Source organism: Stenella coeruleoalba (genome assembly GCF_951394435.1).
Source record: "Stenella coeruleoalba genome assembly, chromosome: 4".
In the NCBI taxonomy this organism is placed as follows: Eukaryota; Metazoa; Chordata; class Mammalia; order Artiodactyla; family Delphinidae; genus Stenella; species Stenella coeruleoalba.
The window spans coordinates 123,356,658-123,376,856 of NC_137149.1; the positions used below are offsets into that span (position 1 = coordinate 123,356,658).

Below are 20,199 nucleotides of genomic sequence, written 5' to 3' on the forward strand. Positions count from 1 at the left end.
TTTATGACATTAAAAATGTATAAAATAGCAGAATAGGCTCAATTTAAACAGATCCTGTAACTCGATAGCGTTCTTTACACACCTATTTAACGAAGTTCCTCTAAAGACAGCCCCCACCCCAGCTGTGAGCTGACAGGTGATCAGAATATGAGAATAATAAGCAAGCCGTGGACAACGCAGGTGTACGCGTCCTCCGTCATCCTTCCTTTCCCTGTCACGGCTGCTCTGACTTTTCCTCCCATCTGTTCTTCTGTCACATGGGAAAAACTGGAAGTAGATCCAGACTTATTATCATCCATTCCTGAATACTCACACGTTTAAGGCCTTACAAGTTGCTCTCAACAGACATCTCACTCTTGGAGAGAACACGCCTTCCACTAGTCCTCATACTTGCCCATCTCCTGACAGCAACTGGCATCACTGACAACACCCCTTGACCACCCTGACACTGAACTCGTCTGGGCTTCTTCTGGCTCCTCTTTTATCACTAAGAGTAAAATCTCATTATTTCTCAAAGATATTGTTCTTCTCCTCTCTGAGTAATGAAAGCTTTGGGGTCGAACAATCCTTAGTGCAAACCCAGGCATTGCCACTCACTAGCTGTGTGGCCGTGAGCACGGGATGTTTTACCCTTCGGTTTTTCTCATATGCATAAAGGGATAAGATATGTAATATGAATTCTTTACACATATAAGGATACCATTACATATATATACGCAATGGGCATTACACACACACAGACACAGGTCATATGAGATAAACACCGTATATAACAGACGCACCACGGAATTCTTTCTCACATCTACCTCATGTCTTTACACCATATGGTACACTTTCTCCCACTAAATTCTCTCCCCAGGTTGAGCCCCACATCTCCAACTGTCTGCTGGGCTTATCTTGCTGGATATCCAGACAACAACTAAAATTCTGCATGTTATAAACGGAACTCACCTTCTGCCCCAAACCCATTTTTCCCCTCCTTCCATTAATAACACCAATATTCTCCCAGGATGGAATATTCAGCATCATTTATAACACCTTCTTCTGAGGTACAAATGCAGTGCCTGGACTGTGTCTATCCCACCTCACAAACTGATGCTCTCCACCTGTAACTCACCACTCTCACGACCATGCCATGTGACCTCTCACCTGGTCTTTTATTCCTCTACTTTCTGTTGCCAACCCTGATGCCAGGTTAAGCACGAGAGGCTTAATCTTAAAAACCACGAGAGGCCCCGATACCTCTAAAGTTAGATCCAAAGTCCTAAGGGGGCCGTCTGAAACTCCCCACACCTGGCCCAGATCTCCTTCCAATCTCATCTCGTACCGCTCGCCCCTCTGCCAACAGGAGCCTCGTGTTCCCAGAACACACACCTGCTCTGTTTCTCTGATGACATCATGCCCCACACCTGAAGTGTCCCCTTAAAACACCTCCACCTGTTGAAACTCCATTCTAAAACCTACTCAAATCACCTCTTCAGGAAACGTTCCAGATTCCCCACAGGTGGACATAAACTCTCCTCAGGAGTCTCGGCGGCTCTCTCTCTATCTGTGTGAGAGCGCTTACTCTCCACCATTTCTTCTTTTCCCTACAGGACTGTCTTCACTTCTCCCAAATCTCACACCATGTCTGATTCAGAGCAGGCACTCATGACAGATGTACTGAATTAATCCGTAACAAGTACAGTCTGTCCTCCGTGGGTTCCCCATTAGCGGATGTAATCAACAGCAGATCGAAAATATTTGGGAAAAAAGGTTCCAGAAAGTTCCCAAAAAAGCAGAACTTGCATTTGCTGCATGCTGGCAACTACTTACATAGCATTTACACTGTATCAGGTATTATAAGTAATCTAGAGATGACAAAGTATATGGGAGAATGTGCATAGGTTATATGTAAATACTCTGCCATTTTATATAAAGGACCTGAGCATCCGTGGATTTTGGTATCTGCTGGGGGTCCTGGAACCAATCCCCCCCCAGATACCGAGGGACAACTGTATACTTTAAGAACAAAACATATGCAGAACTCACACATTTCTGAGGCACAACCCCAATTTGAAAATCCTTGGGAATTTCACAGTACCCTTTCCACCTGGGAAATGCAATTTTCTGGTTTGCAAGGGAAGAAAGAACTTGATAATTTTTTTGGCCCGCGAACACTTCTTTTAAAACAACATCTTAATGTACTGAGTGGAAATGAAGCCAAAACATATGGATTAAGTTTCCTATAAAGTACATATGGATTTTATGAAAACAACAAAGAGGCTTGGATAAGATGTGATCTCCAAAGCAGATTAACCAAGGGTCTTTTTCTAACTCCGAAATTAATCTGGAGCGTTCTTACTTTCATTATATGTTGAAAGTTTCCTTTTCTGACTTAGTGACTTTCCTAGTCAGAGTTACCATTTTTCACATTCCTAGGGAAGGAAAATAAGTAACTGAGGAAAAGAAAACATTTTCCTTCTACTGTCATTACCGCCCACCCCCCCAATTCCTTCTCCTTCATAGACACCACCTAGGCCGTTTCATTTCATTGCTAGTTTCCCCTCCTTTTTTTAATGATAATTTTGTTTCCTTCCTCACGAGACGATTCTTTTTAACGTTTGCTATCCTTCCTCCCTCTCTCTTTTTCTCTTTGTTCTCAGACATTAAGAGGAGCCGTATCTCTCCCTCACTACATTCAAGTAAAACACCAGCTCCTTCGGGCGGTGCACGTGGATCAGTTGTCAGGGAAACATATGGCTCAGCTGGGGCCAGACACCCCTATAAAGTGTTTCTACGCAATCACCCTTGTTAGCAGAAATACTCCTCCTCATAGCAGAGCCTGGACTCCGAAGTGAAGACCACTTGAGCATGAACAATGAGCTGGGAGTGAGAGTGACAGTGGACAAGGATGAAATTGAAGGGGTGAATAAAGGGGTAATAGGGATATTAAGTTCTCAAAAATGTTCACTAATCCAAGCTCACTGCCCCTACCCAGCCCCAAGCAACCCTCTGCTTCCAAAGCTAAACTCACACACTCAATGAAGAATCTGAAAGTCACTATCTCACCTCCTCTTGGTAGGAAACCTCAGGACTGCAATCAGTATTGGTTGTGCGTTCACAGCACTATCTAGCCTGGCCACCGAAAGGGAGAGAGGGAGAACCGAAAGCCCTCTACTTCGTTCAATGAAGCTGCATCTCCGAGAGTGGGTCCAGTTCCATCTGCTGTTAACTATTATAATTGGCTCACCAATGCCACTTGGAATTCCTGTAAGCTTGGTTAACAAGGTGAAAGCAGCCCTATCGATTTCCCAGCAGAAAAAACTCATGTACTTATCTTCCCAGCTTCAAATAAGAGAAGGAAATAGGAAGCTACGGCATTAGATGGAGAACCTTTTATCCAAGAGCAAGACCCAGAACCAGTATTTTCACAAATAAATTGGATAAAGGTTCTCTTAATGGGGATTTAATCTAATGATAGTTGCGCTCCTAAACATTGCCTCGAAGCTTATAGTCTAATTATTTCTTTTTCTCAAAACGAATAGTAGCCATCGTGCCCTGAAGCTGTCTGGATACTTCCGTACATATTAATGACAGTTTGACGGGGCCATAAGAGGAGGCATAAATGCACCACTAGCTACCAAAAAACAAAACCAAAAACCCCACCAATGTCTGACACCCACAAAACAAGCTGCTTTTACCATACGGATAAAGCAAATCTCTAACCAGGTTTCAAGCCTAGCTTTTCAGAGGGAATCGATATTTGCACCAGCTAGAATTGCTCTAGCCAACAGCAAACGCAACAAGAATCCAAGAAATGTTCTCGCAACACTTGTGCAAAAGGACTACACCTCTCTTCATCTGTCTCTTTCCCACTCCCCTGACCCCCAGAAATTTCATTGAATCCATTACTTCACCAAATAAATACTAACCAAGTGCCTAAGGGATACCAGGTATTGTTCTAAATGTGCAAAAAGATCTTTGCCCTCAAAGATCTAGAAGAAAGAAATAGATAACAACTAGAAAAATAAGTCAATTGCATAATATGTTAGACAGGGATGTGTGCTGTGGGACAGAAGTCCCGAAACAGGGCTCAACCCCCTAGATCGTGACCCGCTTTCCATCAGGGACTGTAATGTTCATCTTCACCTCCCAGCACCTAATACATGCTTGGCATATAACGCAATCTCAATATTTTAGAAAATTTATAAACAATTAAAGTTGTTGACCAAGCATTTTAAGTTTTCCAATTCCCTATCTTAAAAGTGAGGAAAGTTATTAGCAAGGTCCTGATCTATATGAACAGAATAAAGGGGGGAAAAATATCTAAAAGTTCTTGAAAGAGTCTATTGTATTTTGAAAAATCATGTATTCCCTTGAATACAGAGAAACAAACAACAGGATATGTTACCTAAGATTCATTTTAAACCAGAGATTCTCAACCTGGAGGCCCCGGGTTTGAGGATGCTGTGAATCCCCTGAAATTGTTAGCACAACTGTAGGGAGAGGGACAGTTGTGTGTGTTTTTCTGGGGAGAGTGTGATACAGATTGACAAAAAATGTGTTCCCTGTGTTACAGTAAACAGAATTTCAGTGAGAAATCCAAGGATAGGAACAAAGGCAGCAAAAACCATAAACAGTCCACAATGACACTGCCGATATTCATCTGCATCTGGATTAAACGTTGCTTCCTTAAACCAATGAGATAACAGAAGACCGGGTAAAGCTTCAGATTCGTGGAACTCCATCCAAAGACAGAAGCTCCATGAGGACTTCTCAGAACCAGGCTCACCATCATGATAATAAAATCATTAAATAAAAAGAGAGAGAAGGAAAATCTAAGAGGACAGTTGTACCTCACACAGGGACAAGCCCAAAACAGGAATTCCCTTCTGGGGGAAAAAAAAAAAAGGGACAAGCCCAAAACAGGAATTCCCTTCTGGGGGAAAAAAAAAAAAAAAAAAAAAAGCACTTTTACCTTTTCATGGTTTTCAATTAAAATTTCCACGACAATATTCTGAAACTTCAAATCCATGATGGCAGCAACAGTTTCTTCCTGTGGCCTCATCAGAGTTGGTCCAAACACCACTCCTAAATTTGCCACGGTCATGAGGTTCTGCTTGGAGTGATTTGAAACACTAATAAGGTGAGGGGGGGGAAGAAAGGTCTCTGGTTAAAAGAAGGGGCAATAACTGTGGCATGCAGAGTATTTTGCAATTCTGTATTTCCCTAAAAACGAGGAGCCAGACTCAACTGTCCTCAGCGTCTGCCACTGAGATCACCGCATCTGCAAGGCCCCATGTGATGGGGTCCCTGCCTACCTTCCTACCTCCCTTTCTTTGATGCTCTGCTTAACCACAGCATCTTTCTTAATAATTCTATGTGTATGCTAAGCTTGTGTCTCTGAACACCTTCATTTACTGTTCCTTTCTACCTAGAACATTGCTTCTTTCCCCAGGTCATTATACCCTCGCTTCCAGGCACTACTAGACCACATGGCACCTTTGTAAGAATCACCTTCACAAGCACACAGAGCTTGATCAGAACACCCAACTCATCCCTCTCCCAGTACCACTGTGCAGTGAACAACCTGGACAACTGTTCTCAGCAGCCCTGCAACCTAATTTGGGTCTCAACTCAAAAGGTCTCATCCTCAGAAACGAAGTTCCATAACAACCCACTTTATAGTCCAAAACCCAACATATATTCTTTATCTCTCACTCTACTTGGTCTTTTTACCATTTATCACCTGAAATTATTTTATATTTTTATTTTTAATGTTTATTATCTTTTCTGTCTTAGAAAGAAGGGACTTCATGAAAGTAGGGACTTTGTCTATCTTGTTCAACTATGTATCTTTGTATCAGCTAGCACCTTAAGAAGGCATTCAACCAATATTTTCTGGCCAAATGAATGAACAGCTTTACTAGCAGTAGGACCCTTGGAAACTCATAATATCCTCTGGCCTTCAGTTTCTTTTTCATGTGAAATATGGGTTGTAAAACCCAGCATTCCTCAGCTTCCTCCCACCTCTAAAATTTTACAATTACAGTGATCTAGGAGTCCTTTATATACGAAGAAAGAGCTAATTTTTCCACTGAATTCTTAGTTTTTGCTTGCTTTGTAAAGAGGGAGTGAAAGGAATAAACTGGATCCTATGAAATAACCACGTATTATTGGATTAAACAAACTTGAAGGACATGTTCAGACTCAGAGTTAGGTAGGTGTGAAACCAACGCTAAATTTGCTAACAGGCTTATAATCACATTTCCAGAATCTGTAAGCAGGGAAATGTATAAGATTCTCTTTTCTTACTTCAAATCAAACCCTGAGTTGCTGGCAGTGACGTTAAGCAAATAATTACACGACTTCATGAGAGCATCATATTTCATCACTCTTGTCCAAAACACACACAATAAGGCAAGTGTCCAGCCTGCCCTCGCAGGTGTGGTCCCTGGTATTGTGTAAACAGCCCCAGCTCCAAGTGTTACATATCTGACACCACCGCACGGCGCCCAGAGCAAAATAAAGCAAGTTCGGAAGAAAAAGAGGCTTACTTTGTTAAGTGTTTCACCAGAATATCCAACATTTCTTTATTTTTCTCCGGCAGTTTGTGTACCAAGAAATGGATAGCGTTAACACGAGATTCTGGGCTGCCGCTTTCTTTTAAGAAAAGAAAAAAAGAAAGAAAAGAAAAAGAAAAAAAATGGTTAGCAGAGAACTCAGAATCAAATATATTCCTAAAAACAATTACAATAGCTCATCCGTTAAATCTTCAAGCAGATAATTTACATGTATTTTGCCACTTTTCAAAGGAAAAGAAAATCCATCCATCCATCTTTCTCCCTATTATGAATCTTCTATGCCTCCCCCTATGACGTAATGTCAGCGGGGCTGCAATTAGTGCCTTTCCCTCTGCTGATATTTAAGAAGAGAGGGCAACTACGGATTCTCCCTCTGGCATGCTGCACCTCAAGTCTGCTCCTCGCTTACCTGATGAGTCTAGTCACTGGGTCACTGCCCCACATTGGAATGCAAATAAAATACCAGGATTAGGTTCCTCCCTTTTATGGGTTAAACTTTATCCCCCCCAAATGATATGCTGAAACTGCAAACCCTCCTCCACCCCAGTATCTCAGAATGCGACTATTTTTAAATGTACCAGGGATTTGTTTTTATCAGGTGTGGTAAGACACGCAGACATGGAAACAACTCTCAGGAACGAAGACGCTTGTCCTCACAGATCTCTAGAAACGGAGGCATGGCATGGCATGCAGGGCCGCATGGGGAAGCACCGGGGAGGTCAGGAGGCAATGAGCAAAAGGAAAATGTGGGCAAGAGGGTTTATTGCAGTATCCACATGAAGGAACAGGCAAGGCAGGGTAAGCAGGCTTAAGACTGGTTGCTGTGAATTTTTTCAGCAGGCTCGGGGGTATAGAGATTGTTCCTGATTACCTGGTTCCTGGCTCTGAGGCAGTTAAGGCAGAAGAATATTGGTCTGGAGTGTTCGAACCCGAAAGATGGGGTCGGGGAGGGAAAAACGGGCTCTGGATTGGTTAGTCTGCACATGGAAAGTGTGCTCAGGTTAAATATCTCTAGGAATTGGTTAGCCCCAGGAAGGGCAGTCTCCCCAGGGTCAGTCAAGCCCCAGATGTCAAAACATTAGAATAATGAGACATACTTGACAGTGCTTATTTGGAATAAGGTCACTGCAGATATCGTTAGTTAAAATGAGACCACAGTGGGGCAGGGTGGTCCTTTAATCCAAGGACTGGTATCCTTATAAGAAAACAAAGACGTAGAGGGAAGATGGCCACGTGAAGGCAGACATACGGGAGAGTATCATGTATCAATGGAGACAGAGATTGAAGAGATGAGCCTACAAGCCAAGGATTGCCAGGAAACACCAGAAGGTGGATGGGGCAAGGCTCCTTCCCTAGAGCCTTCCAAGGAAGCATGGCTCTGCTGACACCCTGATTTGGGACCTCACCTCTAGAATTGTGAGAGAATAAATTTCTGCTGTTTTAAGCCGTCTGGTTTGTGGTACTTTGTCACAGCAGCTCTAGCAAACAAATATTGAATATATTACCTTTATCCCTTAGACTTTGGCATTAATGATCGTCCATGGCTCTTACGAACAATGTGCCCAAATTCCCTTTATTGTGTTGACAGAATATTATGGGACAAATCGATACAATGCTTATTATTGAGAATTATGCTAGAGTTGTCAGGGGTGTCAAAGAAGTGACCCATAAGAACTAGGTGCTCCGTTTACCACAGCAGGAAGGAAGGTTACAAATCGCTATGGAAGTTCACAGAGAGCGGCCAGGGATGCTCAGGAAGGTTTCGCATAAGGGAGAATGTTTGAGTCAGGGCTTGAAGAACGGGAGAGGTTTCAGGGAAGGGTGGAACTAAGGGGTGTGGGGTACATTCTGGATTCAGCAAACAGTGTGAGAAAATACACAGCCTATTCAGAGACCGCTCCTAAGCTTACATAAAGGTGGTCAGGGCCAAACTCTGGTCCGTAAAGACCAATATTACTCAGCCATAAAAAAGAACAAAATAAAAAAATATATACATAAAAATTAAAAAATAAGAAGAAGAACAAAATAATACCATGTGCAGCAACATGGATGGACCTAGAGAATGTCATACTGAGTGCAGTAAGTCAGACAGAGAAAGACAAATATATGATATCGCTTATAGGTGGAATCTAAAAAACAATGGTACAAATGAACTTATTTACAAAACAGAAATAGAGTCACAGATGTAGAAAACAAACTTATGGTTACCAAGGGGGAAGTGGGGGGAGGGATAAATTGGGAGATCAGGATTGACATATACACACTACTATATATAAAATAGATAACTAATAAGGACCTACTGTATAGCACAGGGAACTCTGCTCAATACTCTGTAATGACCTACCTGGCAAAAGAATCTAAAAAAGAGTAGATATATGTATAAATGATTCACTTTGCTGTACAGCAGAAACTAACACAACATTGTAGATCAACTATACTCCAATAAAAATTAGTTAAAAAAGAGAACTTGCCTTTACTGGTTGCTTCTAAATTAGTCACTGAAAGTAAAGCAAGGAAGGGATATGAGGAGAGTTAAATTGGGGGGAAGACATACCTGACATTTGTAGAGGATGAATTAGAATGGGGAAAAGAGCAAACTAAGAGGGAACCGCTATGTGGTCAAGAAGTATTGAGGCAGGAAGGGGCGGGGACTGGGGTGGGGAAAGGGATCAAACTACAAATAAGGAAATAGAGCAAAGAAGTACAGTTTGCAGTCAGATGGTGGAATCACCGCTTCCAAGTGACAGCTAAGTGGCCTTGGGCAAGTTACCTAACCTCGCTGGGCCTCAGGGTCCTCACCTGCAAAATGAAGCGAATAGCACTACCTCAGAAGGCCACTTGAGATTCCGTGAGGCGGCATCTGCAAAGCACTTAGCCCCAGCACCTGGCATACAGAGGCGCTGGACCGCTGTTAGCAGTCACTGCTGATGCTGTTCACGTCACTGTTGATGTCTGTGTTCCTCTTATGTCAGAGCTACTATGGAAGAGGTAGAATTGACAGGATTTAGCCTCAGACCGGCTACGGGTCAAAGGAAAGAGGCAAAGATGACTGACGTTTCATGTCCTGGTTACCTGGCAGTACGGTCAGTTCTGCTGACAGACAGGAACCCAGGAGGCGAAGCGGGTTTGGGGAGGAAGACGATGGTGGAAGTGATGGAGAAAGTGACATTCAGGGGCTGGTATCCTAGCAGGTATCTGGGAAGGGGAAGAGGCTTTAGAGCTGAAGGCCAGCCACGCTCTCCAAAGGGTGTGACCTCCGGCACGTGGCCAAGGCTGCCCGAGTACTTCAGAGGCTAACAGAGGATGCGGTGGGGAAAAGAGCTCCAAAGACGTACAGGGGAGCTAAGCAAAGCACAGGAGGAGGAAGAGACAAGAGGACCAGGGAGTTTCAGGGTCATCAGAAAGTCAAGTGAGAAGAAACCTGCGAACTGGGGAGCTAGTGCTATCCAGAGTTACGGGAGACTGGGGAATCGAAAGACAGAGAAGGGGGCCATGGCTAAATTTACCAATTTTTAAAAAAAAAGAGGTTAAAGAGTGAAGTGCTGAAGAGGATGGAGAGGGTGGGTTTCAGACCAATGGTTCAAAACAGAAGAAAGGGAAGGGAAGGGGAAAGAAAGGTAAAGCAGATCAAGAACAGGGAATTTGGGTGGGAGGGAGGGAGAAGCAAGAGGGAAGAGACATGGGAACATATGTATAACTGATTCACTTTGTTATAAAGCAGAAACTAACACACCATTGTAAAGCAATTATACTCCAATAAAGATGTAAAAAAAAAAAGAACAGGGAATTTGGTGGGGCTTTTTTGTTTGGTTTTTATAACTAAGGTGCAATTGACATGTAACATTATATTAGTTTCAGGTGTACAACATAGTGATTCAATATTTGGATACACTGCAAAATGATCACCACAATAAGTTACCAATTTTTTTTTCTTGTGATGAGAATTTTTAAGATCTACTCTCTTGGGACTTCCCTGGTGGCGCAGTGGTTAGGAGTCCGCCTGCCAATGCAGGAGACACGGGTTCGAGCCCTGGTCCGGGAGGATCCCACATGCCACAGAGCAGCTAAGCCCGTGTGCTACAACTGCTGACCCAGCGCTCCAGAGCCCGCAAGCCACAACTACTGAAGCCCGCGTGCCTGGAGCCCGTGCTCCGCAGCAGGAGAGGCCACTGCAATGAGAAGCCCACGTGTAGCAACAAAGATCCAATGCAGCCAAAAATACATACATAAAATAAATTTATATAAAAAAAGATCTACTCGCTTAACAACTTTCAAATATACAATACAGTATTAGCAACTATAGTCATCATGCTGTACGTTACATCCTCATGACTCATTTATCTTTTTTTTTTCTCATTTATCTTATAATTGGAAGTCTGTACCTTTTGACCCACTTCTCCCACTTTGCCCACCCCCTGGCCTCCCACCTCTGTCAACCATCCATCTGTTCTCTGTACCTATGAACTTGGGCTTTTTGTTTTGGATTTTTTTTTTTTTTTAAGAGTCCACAAATAAGTGAGATGATACAGTATTTATCTTTCTCTGCTTGACTTAGGGAATTTTTTTTTCAAAACGATAATAGTTTCACCTTCTTATCATTGTAAAAATTAAATATCTTTTCTGCTAAAATTTTAGGAAACATAGATAAAATAAAAATTCAGTTGAAAAAAACACTAAAAATCTGAAACATATAGAGTTGAGAAAGACCAAGCAATCAGATTACACAGAACTCCTACAAATCAGAAAAGAGAGAACCCAAAAGAAAAACAGGGAAAAGCATGGAGCAGAAACTTCATGAAAGGGGACAGCCATACCACCAATAAGTGTATGGAAAAAGCACTAAACCTCATTAGTTATCAGAAAAACAGAAATTAAAACCACAATAAAGGATTCCTAGACACCCATCAGGATGGCTTTAAGTGAATATTAAGCTTGGGCAAGGACACGAAGAAACTGGAACTGTCATAGAGTAACTGGGTGGGAATAATTAAATGGTACAACCACTCTGGAGAACTGTTAGTTAGGCAGTATCTACTAATGTTGAACACACACATTCCCAACGACCCCAAAATGTCATTCATAGGACCATTCACTAAAGGACACATAGCAGAATGTTCTCGGCAGCAGCACCCTTGGTAACAGTCCAAAACCGAAGCAACTCAAGTACCCATCAAGAGCAGAACAGGAGGGTGGTGGTATATTCATACCATGGAATACTGTACTGCAATGAGAGTGAATGATCCACTGATTCACTCAACAGGAATGAATCTCACAAGATAAGCAAAAGAAGCCAGACACATTGGTATACTATGTTTGATTCCATTTACAAAAAATGTCAAATGCAGCAACCCTCGCCTGTGGTGTCAGAAGTCAGGAGCGTGCTCACATATCATGGGGGTGGATGGTGACCGTGTGGGTATGAGGAAGGGCTTCTGACAATGTTTTTGGTTTTTTTTGTTTTTTTTTTTTTTGCAGTTCACGGGCCTCTCCCGTTGCGGAGCACAAGCTCCGGACACGCAGGCTCAGCGGCCATGGCTCACGGGCCCAGCCGCTCCATGGCGTGTGGGATCTTCCCAGACCGGGGCATAAACCCATGTCCCCTGCATCGGCAGGCGGACTCTCAACCATTGCGCCACTAGGGAAGGTTTTTTGGTTTTTTTTTTTGTTTGTTTTTTTTTTTTGACTGCACCACTTGGCTTGTGGGATCTTAGGTTCCCCAACCAGGGATCAAACCCGGGCCCTCGGCTGTGAAAGCACAGTGTCCTAAACATTGGACCACCAGGAAATTCCCCAATGTTCTATTTCTTGATCTGGGGGCTGATTACATGGCTATCTTGACTCTGAAAATTCATTAAGCTGCACACTTATTATTTACACTTATTATTTGTGCACATTTCTGTTATATTTCAACAAAAAGTTCCTTAAAGTTACTCACACAGTAAATCTCAACCTAAGATAAGCTAGTAATTTTTAAAATTATTTCAGATCCTTTTTCAACAAGATACTGAATATAATTCCCTGTGCTATACAGTAGGTCCTTGTTGTTTATCTATTTTATATATAGTAGTGTGTATCTGTTACTCCCAAGCTCCTAATTTATTTCCCCCTCCCCTTTCCCTTTTGGTAACCATAAGTTTATTTTCAATGTCTGTGAGTCTATTTCTGTCTTGTAAATAAGTTCGTTTGTATCTTTTTTTTTAGATTCCACATATAAGTGATATATTGTATTTTTCTTTCTGACTTACTTCACTTAGTATGATAATCTCTAGGTCCATCCACGTTGCTACAAATGGCATTACTTCATTCTTTTCTATGGCTAATATTCCATTGTGTGTGTGTGTATGTGTGTATACACACACATCTTCTTTACTCATTCATCTGTTGATGGACATTTAGGCTGCTTCCATGTCTTGACTATTGTAAATAGTGCTGCTATGAACACTGGGGTGCGTATATCTTTTCGAATTAGAGTTTTCATCTTTCCCAGATATATGCCCAGGAGTGGGACTGCTGGATCATATGGTATCTCTATTTTTAGAATTTTAAGGACATTCCATACTGCTCTCTATAGTGGCTACCCTAGTAACTTCTAAATTTAATCATTTCAGAGTTTTCCTTCCTTTTTTGTAATGAGATGTTCAAACAACCTATTTCATTTAATATATAATGGAGGGACTTCCCTGGTGGCGCAGTGGTTAAGAATCCGCCTGCCAATGCAGGGGACATGGGTTCGAGCTCTTCTCCAGGAAGATCCCACATGCCACAGAGCAGCTTAGCTCGTGCACCACAACTACTGAGCCCGCGTTCCTAGAGCCCATGCTCCGCAATGAGAAGCCACCGCAACGAGAAGCCCGCGCACCAAAACGAAGAGTAGCCCCCGCTCGCCACAACTAGAGGAAGCCCACGTGCAGCAACAAAGATCCAACGTGGCCAAAAATAAATAAATAAAATTAATTAATTAAAAAAATATATAGATAACGGACATCTCTCCATGCCTTTAAATGGAGTGCACACCATCAATTTTATGAATATTTAGATCGCTCCCAATGTTTGTAAAGTTAAGTTTGTGCCAATTTACACTTCCAGGAGTAGTGTCTGAGAGGGAGGAATGAGATTTTACAACACAGAACACATTGTTGCTAAAGGGAGGGGAGGGAAAAGGCTAGGAAATGAACAGGCACATGATAAAGCAGAACGCAAACAATCAAATCATGTAAAAGACTCTTTGATACAGACTACATTTGTCTTCGAAAATAAAAGTACAGCTATCTAAAGAGTTAGGTGATAAATTACAATCAAGTTGTTCATCTGGAGTTAAAACCAACATAATGCCTTACTAAATCAAAGCTGGAGGAAAATGAAAGCAATAAAAATATAATAGCATTTTCAACTCACAGCTTTGATTTTTTTTTTTTTTTTACAGCTTTGATTTTTAAAATGAAATTAAAGCAGGGACTCTGAAAAAGTCAAAAATTCCAAAGGAAGAAAAGAGTAACTGCCTACAATAAGAATTTTGTACATTCAAAGACTGAACATTTTTGAAAACTTCACTGAAACACTTTCTAACTCGTGTGTGTCTTGTCATTAATAACCATTTTCCTCCAAAGAAAACCCAACTTTAATATTTTTTTATTCATTACTTATTGAGAAACACGAGATAGGAAAATAGCTTCCCACCTTCTAAGGATAAGGGCCTTCATTTCTAAGTGGCAAATACTAGAATCAGTTTTAAAAATAAAATCAAAACCTTCCACTTGCTTTTTTGAGTCCCTCTCCCACCAGCTCACTCCCATCTCATTTGAAATCATACACACATTCTTTGCCAAGTCTGCTTTTTCCCTTTTCTTCTAAAAAGAAGAATTTGTGTACAGTAAAACTTTTTCTCCATCTTGTTTCATTTTGATATTAATTAATGCTTTGTATTAATGGGCACTTTCATGTGGCTACGATAATGACTTTAAGGTACTCAGAAAGTTTTCTAAGATAAATTACCCTTAGTTGCTTATGCTGTGTGCATTTCATTATATTTTAATTGATATAAATTACAAAGAATGCACAGCATAACTTTTTAAAAATCTGAGATACTGAATTAATCATAACACTAAATTCCTGACGAATGCCAGGGACCGGAGTTTACTGTAATAGCAAAAGCATTTTTAATTGTGAAACTACAAATCAGCATCTACAACACTTAATGTCTATCTGCTTATGTTGCTATGCCAGCTAATGGAGACTGAAAAAGATAGGAGCGTAGCTTACTTGACCTTATCAAAGACACACAGACAGGGAAACTTAAATTTGATATTTAAACGTCATCAGTCAGTAATACTGTAATTTCAGGAAAGCATTAGCAGTAACCATTCAAGCACTTCCCACAGCACACGGGGCTTCAATTACCAGACATCAAGCATCCCAGTCCTTCTGTGGGAGACACTATCTAATACCAGAAATTGACTACAGCAGGCTAAGATAGCTTGATGTCATTAAGCATCCGATTCCTTTAATTTCCAGATTTCTGAGTCCCTCCCCACCAAGACAACATGATTTTGTCTTGTTTCCCCTGCAGGTTTACCAATAAGGATAGAACATTCTGGCTAAGCAAATGCCAGTGCCTTGGATCCTATAATAGTTTTCTTTTTCATCATAAGTGACTAAAAAACTTTGTGATTATGATTTTGCTTCCCAGGTACCTTGACTACAGGAAGAAAACATACTGAAGACGGCAAGACAAGTGTTCTGGTCTGGGGGACAGAAATTTTTCGTGGGATGCCATATTAGGCGTCCAGGCTTCAGCTGTCATTCTCAAACCAAGTTTAACGTGAGTCCAGCCCTGAAGCATGGATCCAATTCTTACCAATATGATCTGTCAGAGACTCTGAGCCTGAAAGGCTGAGACACACACCAAGGACTACAACATTCTCAAAGGTAATAAACATCATGCAGTAAGAGATCCAGGTAAATGCCTGCCAGCCTTTCCCAGCTGGGAACGACCTTCTGACTCCTGCGTAAACCAAGCAAACTGTATTTTCATCTTATAAATTTCTATACTAAAGGCCCATTATATTCTCTTGCAAGATGGATGGTGTGAAACAATAATAAATATACGTATACTGGTCTCTGCACCCAGTTCCTGATGCTGAGCTCCTAAAAGTCTTGTATTTGGGGGTGCTCAGAGAGTCTTTTGTTCTAGTATTTCTAGTTTCTTTTTTTTATTTTATTTTTTTTTTGTTTTTGCGGTGTGAGGGCCTCTCACTGCTGTGGCCTCTCCCGTTGCGGAGCACAGGCTCCAGACGCGGAGGCCCAGCGGCCATGGCTCATGGGCCCAGCTGCTCCATGGCATGTGGGATCCTCCCAGCCCGGGGCACGAACCCGTGTCCCCTGCATCGGCAGGCAGACTCTCAACCACTGCGCCACCAGGGAAGCCCTCTAGTTTCTGATACAGAGCTCCTAGGGGCTCTGTCATTTCCTGAGTGATCGGAATGTCTGACACCAAGCTCCTAAGTCCCCTGGAATTTGGGGGCTGATAAGATCATCTTCTGTTTTAATGAGGTGACTTTTGGTGGGCTTCTAGATGGGGGCTGGTCACAAGAGAGGTTAGAAGCTTGGAATTTTCAGATCTACCCACCATTCTCTGGAGAGGGGAGGGGGCAAGAAAAGGAACTAACAATCCCTCATGGCTACAGGATGAAGCCTTCATAAAAATCCCCCCAGCACAGGGTATGGACTCTAGCAAATTCTAATGTCCAAGGTAAGGGTTACGAGAAAGCTGATTTCTAGCCGGTCAGTCAAAAGTCCCAGGGATAACCTGGGACTTGGAACTGGTGTCTTTCATGGGGGGTGCAGTTTTGTAGGACGAGTCCTTAACTTGTGGGATCAGAGGCTAACTCCAGATAAACAGAATCAGACCTGAATCCAACTGCAGGACACACAGCTGGCATCACAGAATTGGTTGGTGTGGGGAAAACCCACACATTTGGTGACCAGAAGTGCAGTGCTATGTGTGTACAGAAGACACACAGGAGTGACTTTCCTAGACAGAGGGTCTCCAGTTCCTTTTAGCAATTTTAAGTTAACTCCCTCAGCTGAAAGGGTTATTTGGACGCTTTCAAAAAAAATTTTTTTTTAATTTCTCAATGCATTCACCATTGACCAGTAGGTATTTCTTTTAAGAATGAAAAACAAAAGATGTTTGCCTTCTGTGGTGACAACAAAGAAAGAAAATTCACGTTTGTATCACACACTCCAGAAATTAACTCACAGGTTCTCAACGGAACTCTACAGGAAAGAAACTGATGAGAAGAAATGAAGGGACCCAGGAGAAACCTTCAGAACCCTCAGCAGGGAGGGGAGAAAAGACCATCTCAACACCACAGAACAGACTGAAACTACCGCACATGACTGAAAAGAATCAAAATTTAGTTTCCATGCTGGTGTGAGAGGCAGTAACAGAGATGGGTGATGCTTGATCATTTTAGAAGTCAGCTCAGCTAAGACTCTGCAGCAAAACAAGGGAATCTCTGCCATCGTTAATGGAAAATGATAGTTTAACTGCAATTCCAAGTTTCCAACATTATTCAAGAGGAGACTAATCCTGGCCACCTGATTTCTGTGACCGTTTTAGTCAACACTGGAAAGGACACACGCAAAGATCAGAGGACCTGCTTCTATACTCTCTGCTGAGAGTGCTCACAAGAGAACTGAATAAAAAATGAAAGTCTGCACTGGAAATGTTGGCCATGAAAATACACCCATTTAATATACGTACTTTTCCCCATTAAATAAGGTAACTATGGGTCCCAAGCCAACCGTAACTCCACTTGGGTGCAAATACCTGCCAATAATACAGCAGCTACAGTGTTTCTCTGGAACAGGCTTGTTATTCAAATCATTGTGAAAACTCTATGTCAGATCCCAACATAGTCAGGAAGCAGAACACAAGGTACTCGTCTAGGAGGTGATGCTACCCTTCATACTGGCACAATGTCTTCTCCCACAGTGTTGAAAGATAGCCTCAACAACTCTTGAAACTCACCTCCTACCACCACGGACTTAGTAAACACTTGTAAGTTCCTACCTCTTCATCTGGTAAAATACATCGATGTTAGAATTTCAAACACACTGGATTCGGTTACAAGGCGTGATAATGATACTAACCTGTGGTAACTGAAAACTTTATTCCATAATCCCTTTATCTTTCTCCAATTCTCAAAGGATTCTAGATTAAAATTGGCACTCTTCTGCTTTTTCCAGACTCTGAGGCAAACATGAAACAACCGTCCCCCAATGAGAGTTTAATTTCTCTTCCCCCCGTTTGCCAAAAATGCCACGGGGAAGAATCAAAACAACTAAGCATTTGCTTGAGTTTTTGCCAAGAAATCTTTCCCCCACTTCCTTGATCATACAAACTCCCTTTAAAAAGAAAAAAGAAATCCTCTTCCATGTGAAAACAAAAGTGAACAGAACCATATTTTTGCCTTTTCCAAATGCCTGTTTTATATGTAGAGTCTAACTGGGCCTAACTATTCCTTCTTTCTGCAACCTCCTAGGAACCTTCATGCTGGCTGGAGCAGGGACCTCACAAGAAGATACATTTAAAGCAATGTTCAGGCAGGAGTAACATAGGACCCAAGGGATTGCGCTCAAGTTTTCAACAGATTAAACGATGGAATACATCCAAGGGAAGAAAATAAAAGGAAATGGAGATACAGTTACAACTACTGTCAGTGCACCTGTGAAAACCAATACTGCAGGTTTTAGCCAGTGGAACTGGGGTTTTGAATTTTAAATAAAGATCTCCAAAATCTGGCAAGTCACTTAGCATGTCTCCACCTTCCTTTCCTTAACTATCAAATACCTAACACCAGAATATTTTGGAAGACTGGGATGATTTAACACCAAGTGTCGAATAGAAAAACTGAGTGTGTACAACAGACAGTGTAAGAGAGTGTATCAGAGAGAGAAAGCAAGAAAGCTCGAAATGAGTATGATTCACAAAAAATTTAATCACAAATTAAAATGCTACCAACTATAAGCCTTTTTCATTTAACATTTTATCACATAGAATTCACTCTCTACCAAATATTGTGTGGGCTTCCGGTATGAGCTCACAATATTCCTTCTGCCTGCAATTTCCATCTCAATATCTTTCTACGTGAAGTCATTTCCAACATGCGAATCTCTCCGAATCTGCTAATCTCCCCAACCGTCTGTAAGTTAAATACTCCTGTGTTCCCATCGTACTGTGCTCATGTCATTATTATATACATTATGGTCCAGGGAGAGGTGTGTGTGCCCCAATACTTGCTGAAGAATTGGCTCCTGGGGGCAGAAATCCTTTCATGGCTCTATATATTCATTATATACCAGTGACTAGTGCACAGTAGGACATAAATACATGTCTGTGAGTGAATGAATGAATGAATGAATATATTAATTGTCCCTTTTTTCATCTTCTAAAAGGGGGGGCAAACACCTCCTCAAGTGATTTCCATTTTTAACACAGATTACAATAACATAAAGATAAATTTTTCATGTGGAAATTTCAGTTTGTACACACTGTCAATCACAAAACTGTTTCTATCACCTCGATGCAATACGTACTGGCTGGAACGATGAAGTCTCCATGTAATTCATAGGTCATCAGCGGCTCTGGAAGACTCCTGTATTAAAAGGACAGCTTAGAATTACCAAATACAAACAGGTCACCTCTTTTTGCATTCATTTTTTATAAAAGGATATTAAATATGTCATGCATTTCTTAATGTACAAAACTTCCCTAGGAAATACTTTTACATATCAAAGAAGATACATCATTCAAATGCATTCCTTTATTAAGTGTTATCTGCACCACGCACTGTACAAGCTTAAGTAGTCACAAATCTCTATCAGATCTAAGCATACAGTACTTCATATTTAATCTTGGAAAGTACCTTTATAAACATCTGATTTCATGTATAAAACTCCCTTCCACATACTAACTTATTTAAAGTCAAATATTCTATCCAACCAAATATAAACATATAATTTTGAAAATCACCTCTAGGATATTAACTGGATGCCACAAAAAAAATATGGAAAAGATTAAACAAATTTAAAGAAATCAAGTCCTCTTTTTTTTTTTAAGATTTTTTTGATGTGGACCATTTTTAAAGTCTTTATTGAATTTGCTATAATACTGTTTCTATGTTTTGTTTTGTTTTTGTTTTTGTTTTTGTTTTGGCCATGAGGCACGTGGGATCTTAGCTCCCCGACCAGGTGTTGAACACACACCCCCTGCACTGGAAGGTGAATTCTTAACCACTGGACCACCAGGGAAGTCCCTCCAGTCCTCTTCTCTTACATCTCTATTATAAAAATATGATATCCAATATTGATGTATGCCTATGAAATAACAGAGAAATGAAATAAAATTGATGACAACTTAAAAAACACCCATATCATTTTAATTTTCTACAAACAGATTACATAAATGGTAGATTTTTATCCTGTGGTCAACAGAATGTTACAGTTCAATCAACATTTATACATATCTTAAATTTTAAAAGACGAGATCTCCAGACTCTATAAACACCTAAAGAACACTAAGACAAGTTATCAATCTGCACAGCCCTTCTGGAGGGCAATCTGGCAAGAT

General features: G+C 41.2%; 1 protein-coding gene across 3 annotated transcripts in view; it reads right to left on the reverse strand.

Annotated features, from left to right (window-relative positions):
- Window positions 1–20,199, reverse strand: part of ARHGAP10 (Rho GTPase activating protein 10) — a 327,164-nt gene that overhangs the window by 88,262 nt on the left and 218,703 nt on the right. For all 3 annotated transcript variants that reach the window (XM_079920745.1, XM_079920746.1, XM_079920744.1), the window contains 3 exons: window positions 19,167–19,225; window positions 6,540–6,645; window positions 4,961–5,120 (listed from right to left, as the gene is read on the reverse strand). In XM_079920745.1, coding sequence (XP_079776871.1) covers window positions 4,961–5,120; window positions 6,540–6,645; window positions 19,167–19,225 — 325 coding nt within the window. The remainder of the gene's footprint in view (window positions 1–4,960; window positions 5,121–6,539; window positions 6,646–19,166; window positions 19,226–20,199) is intronic.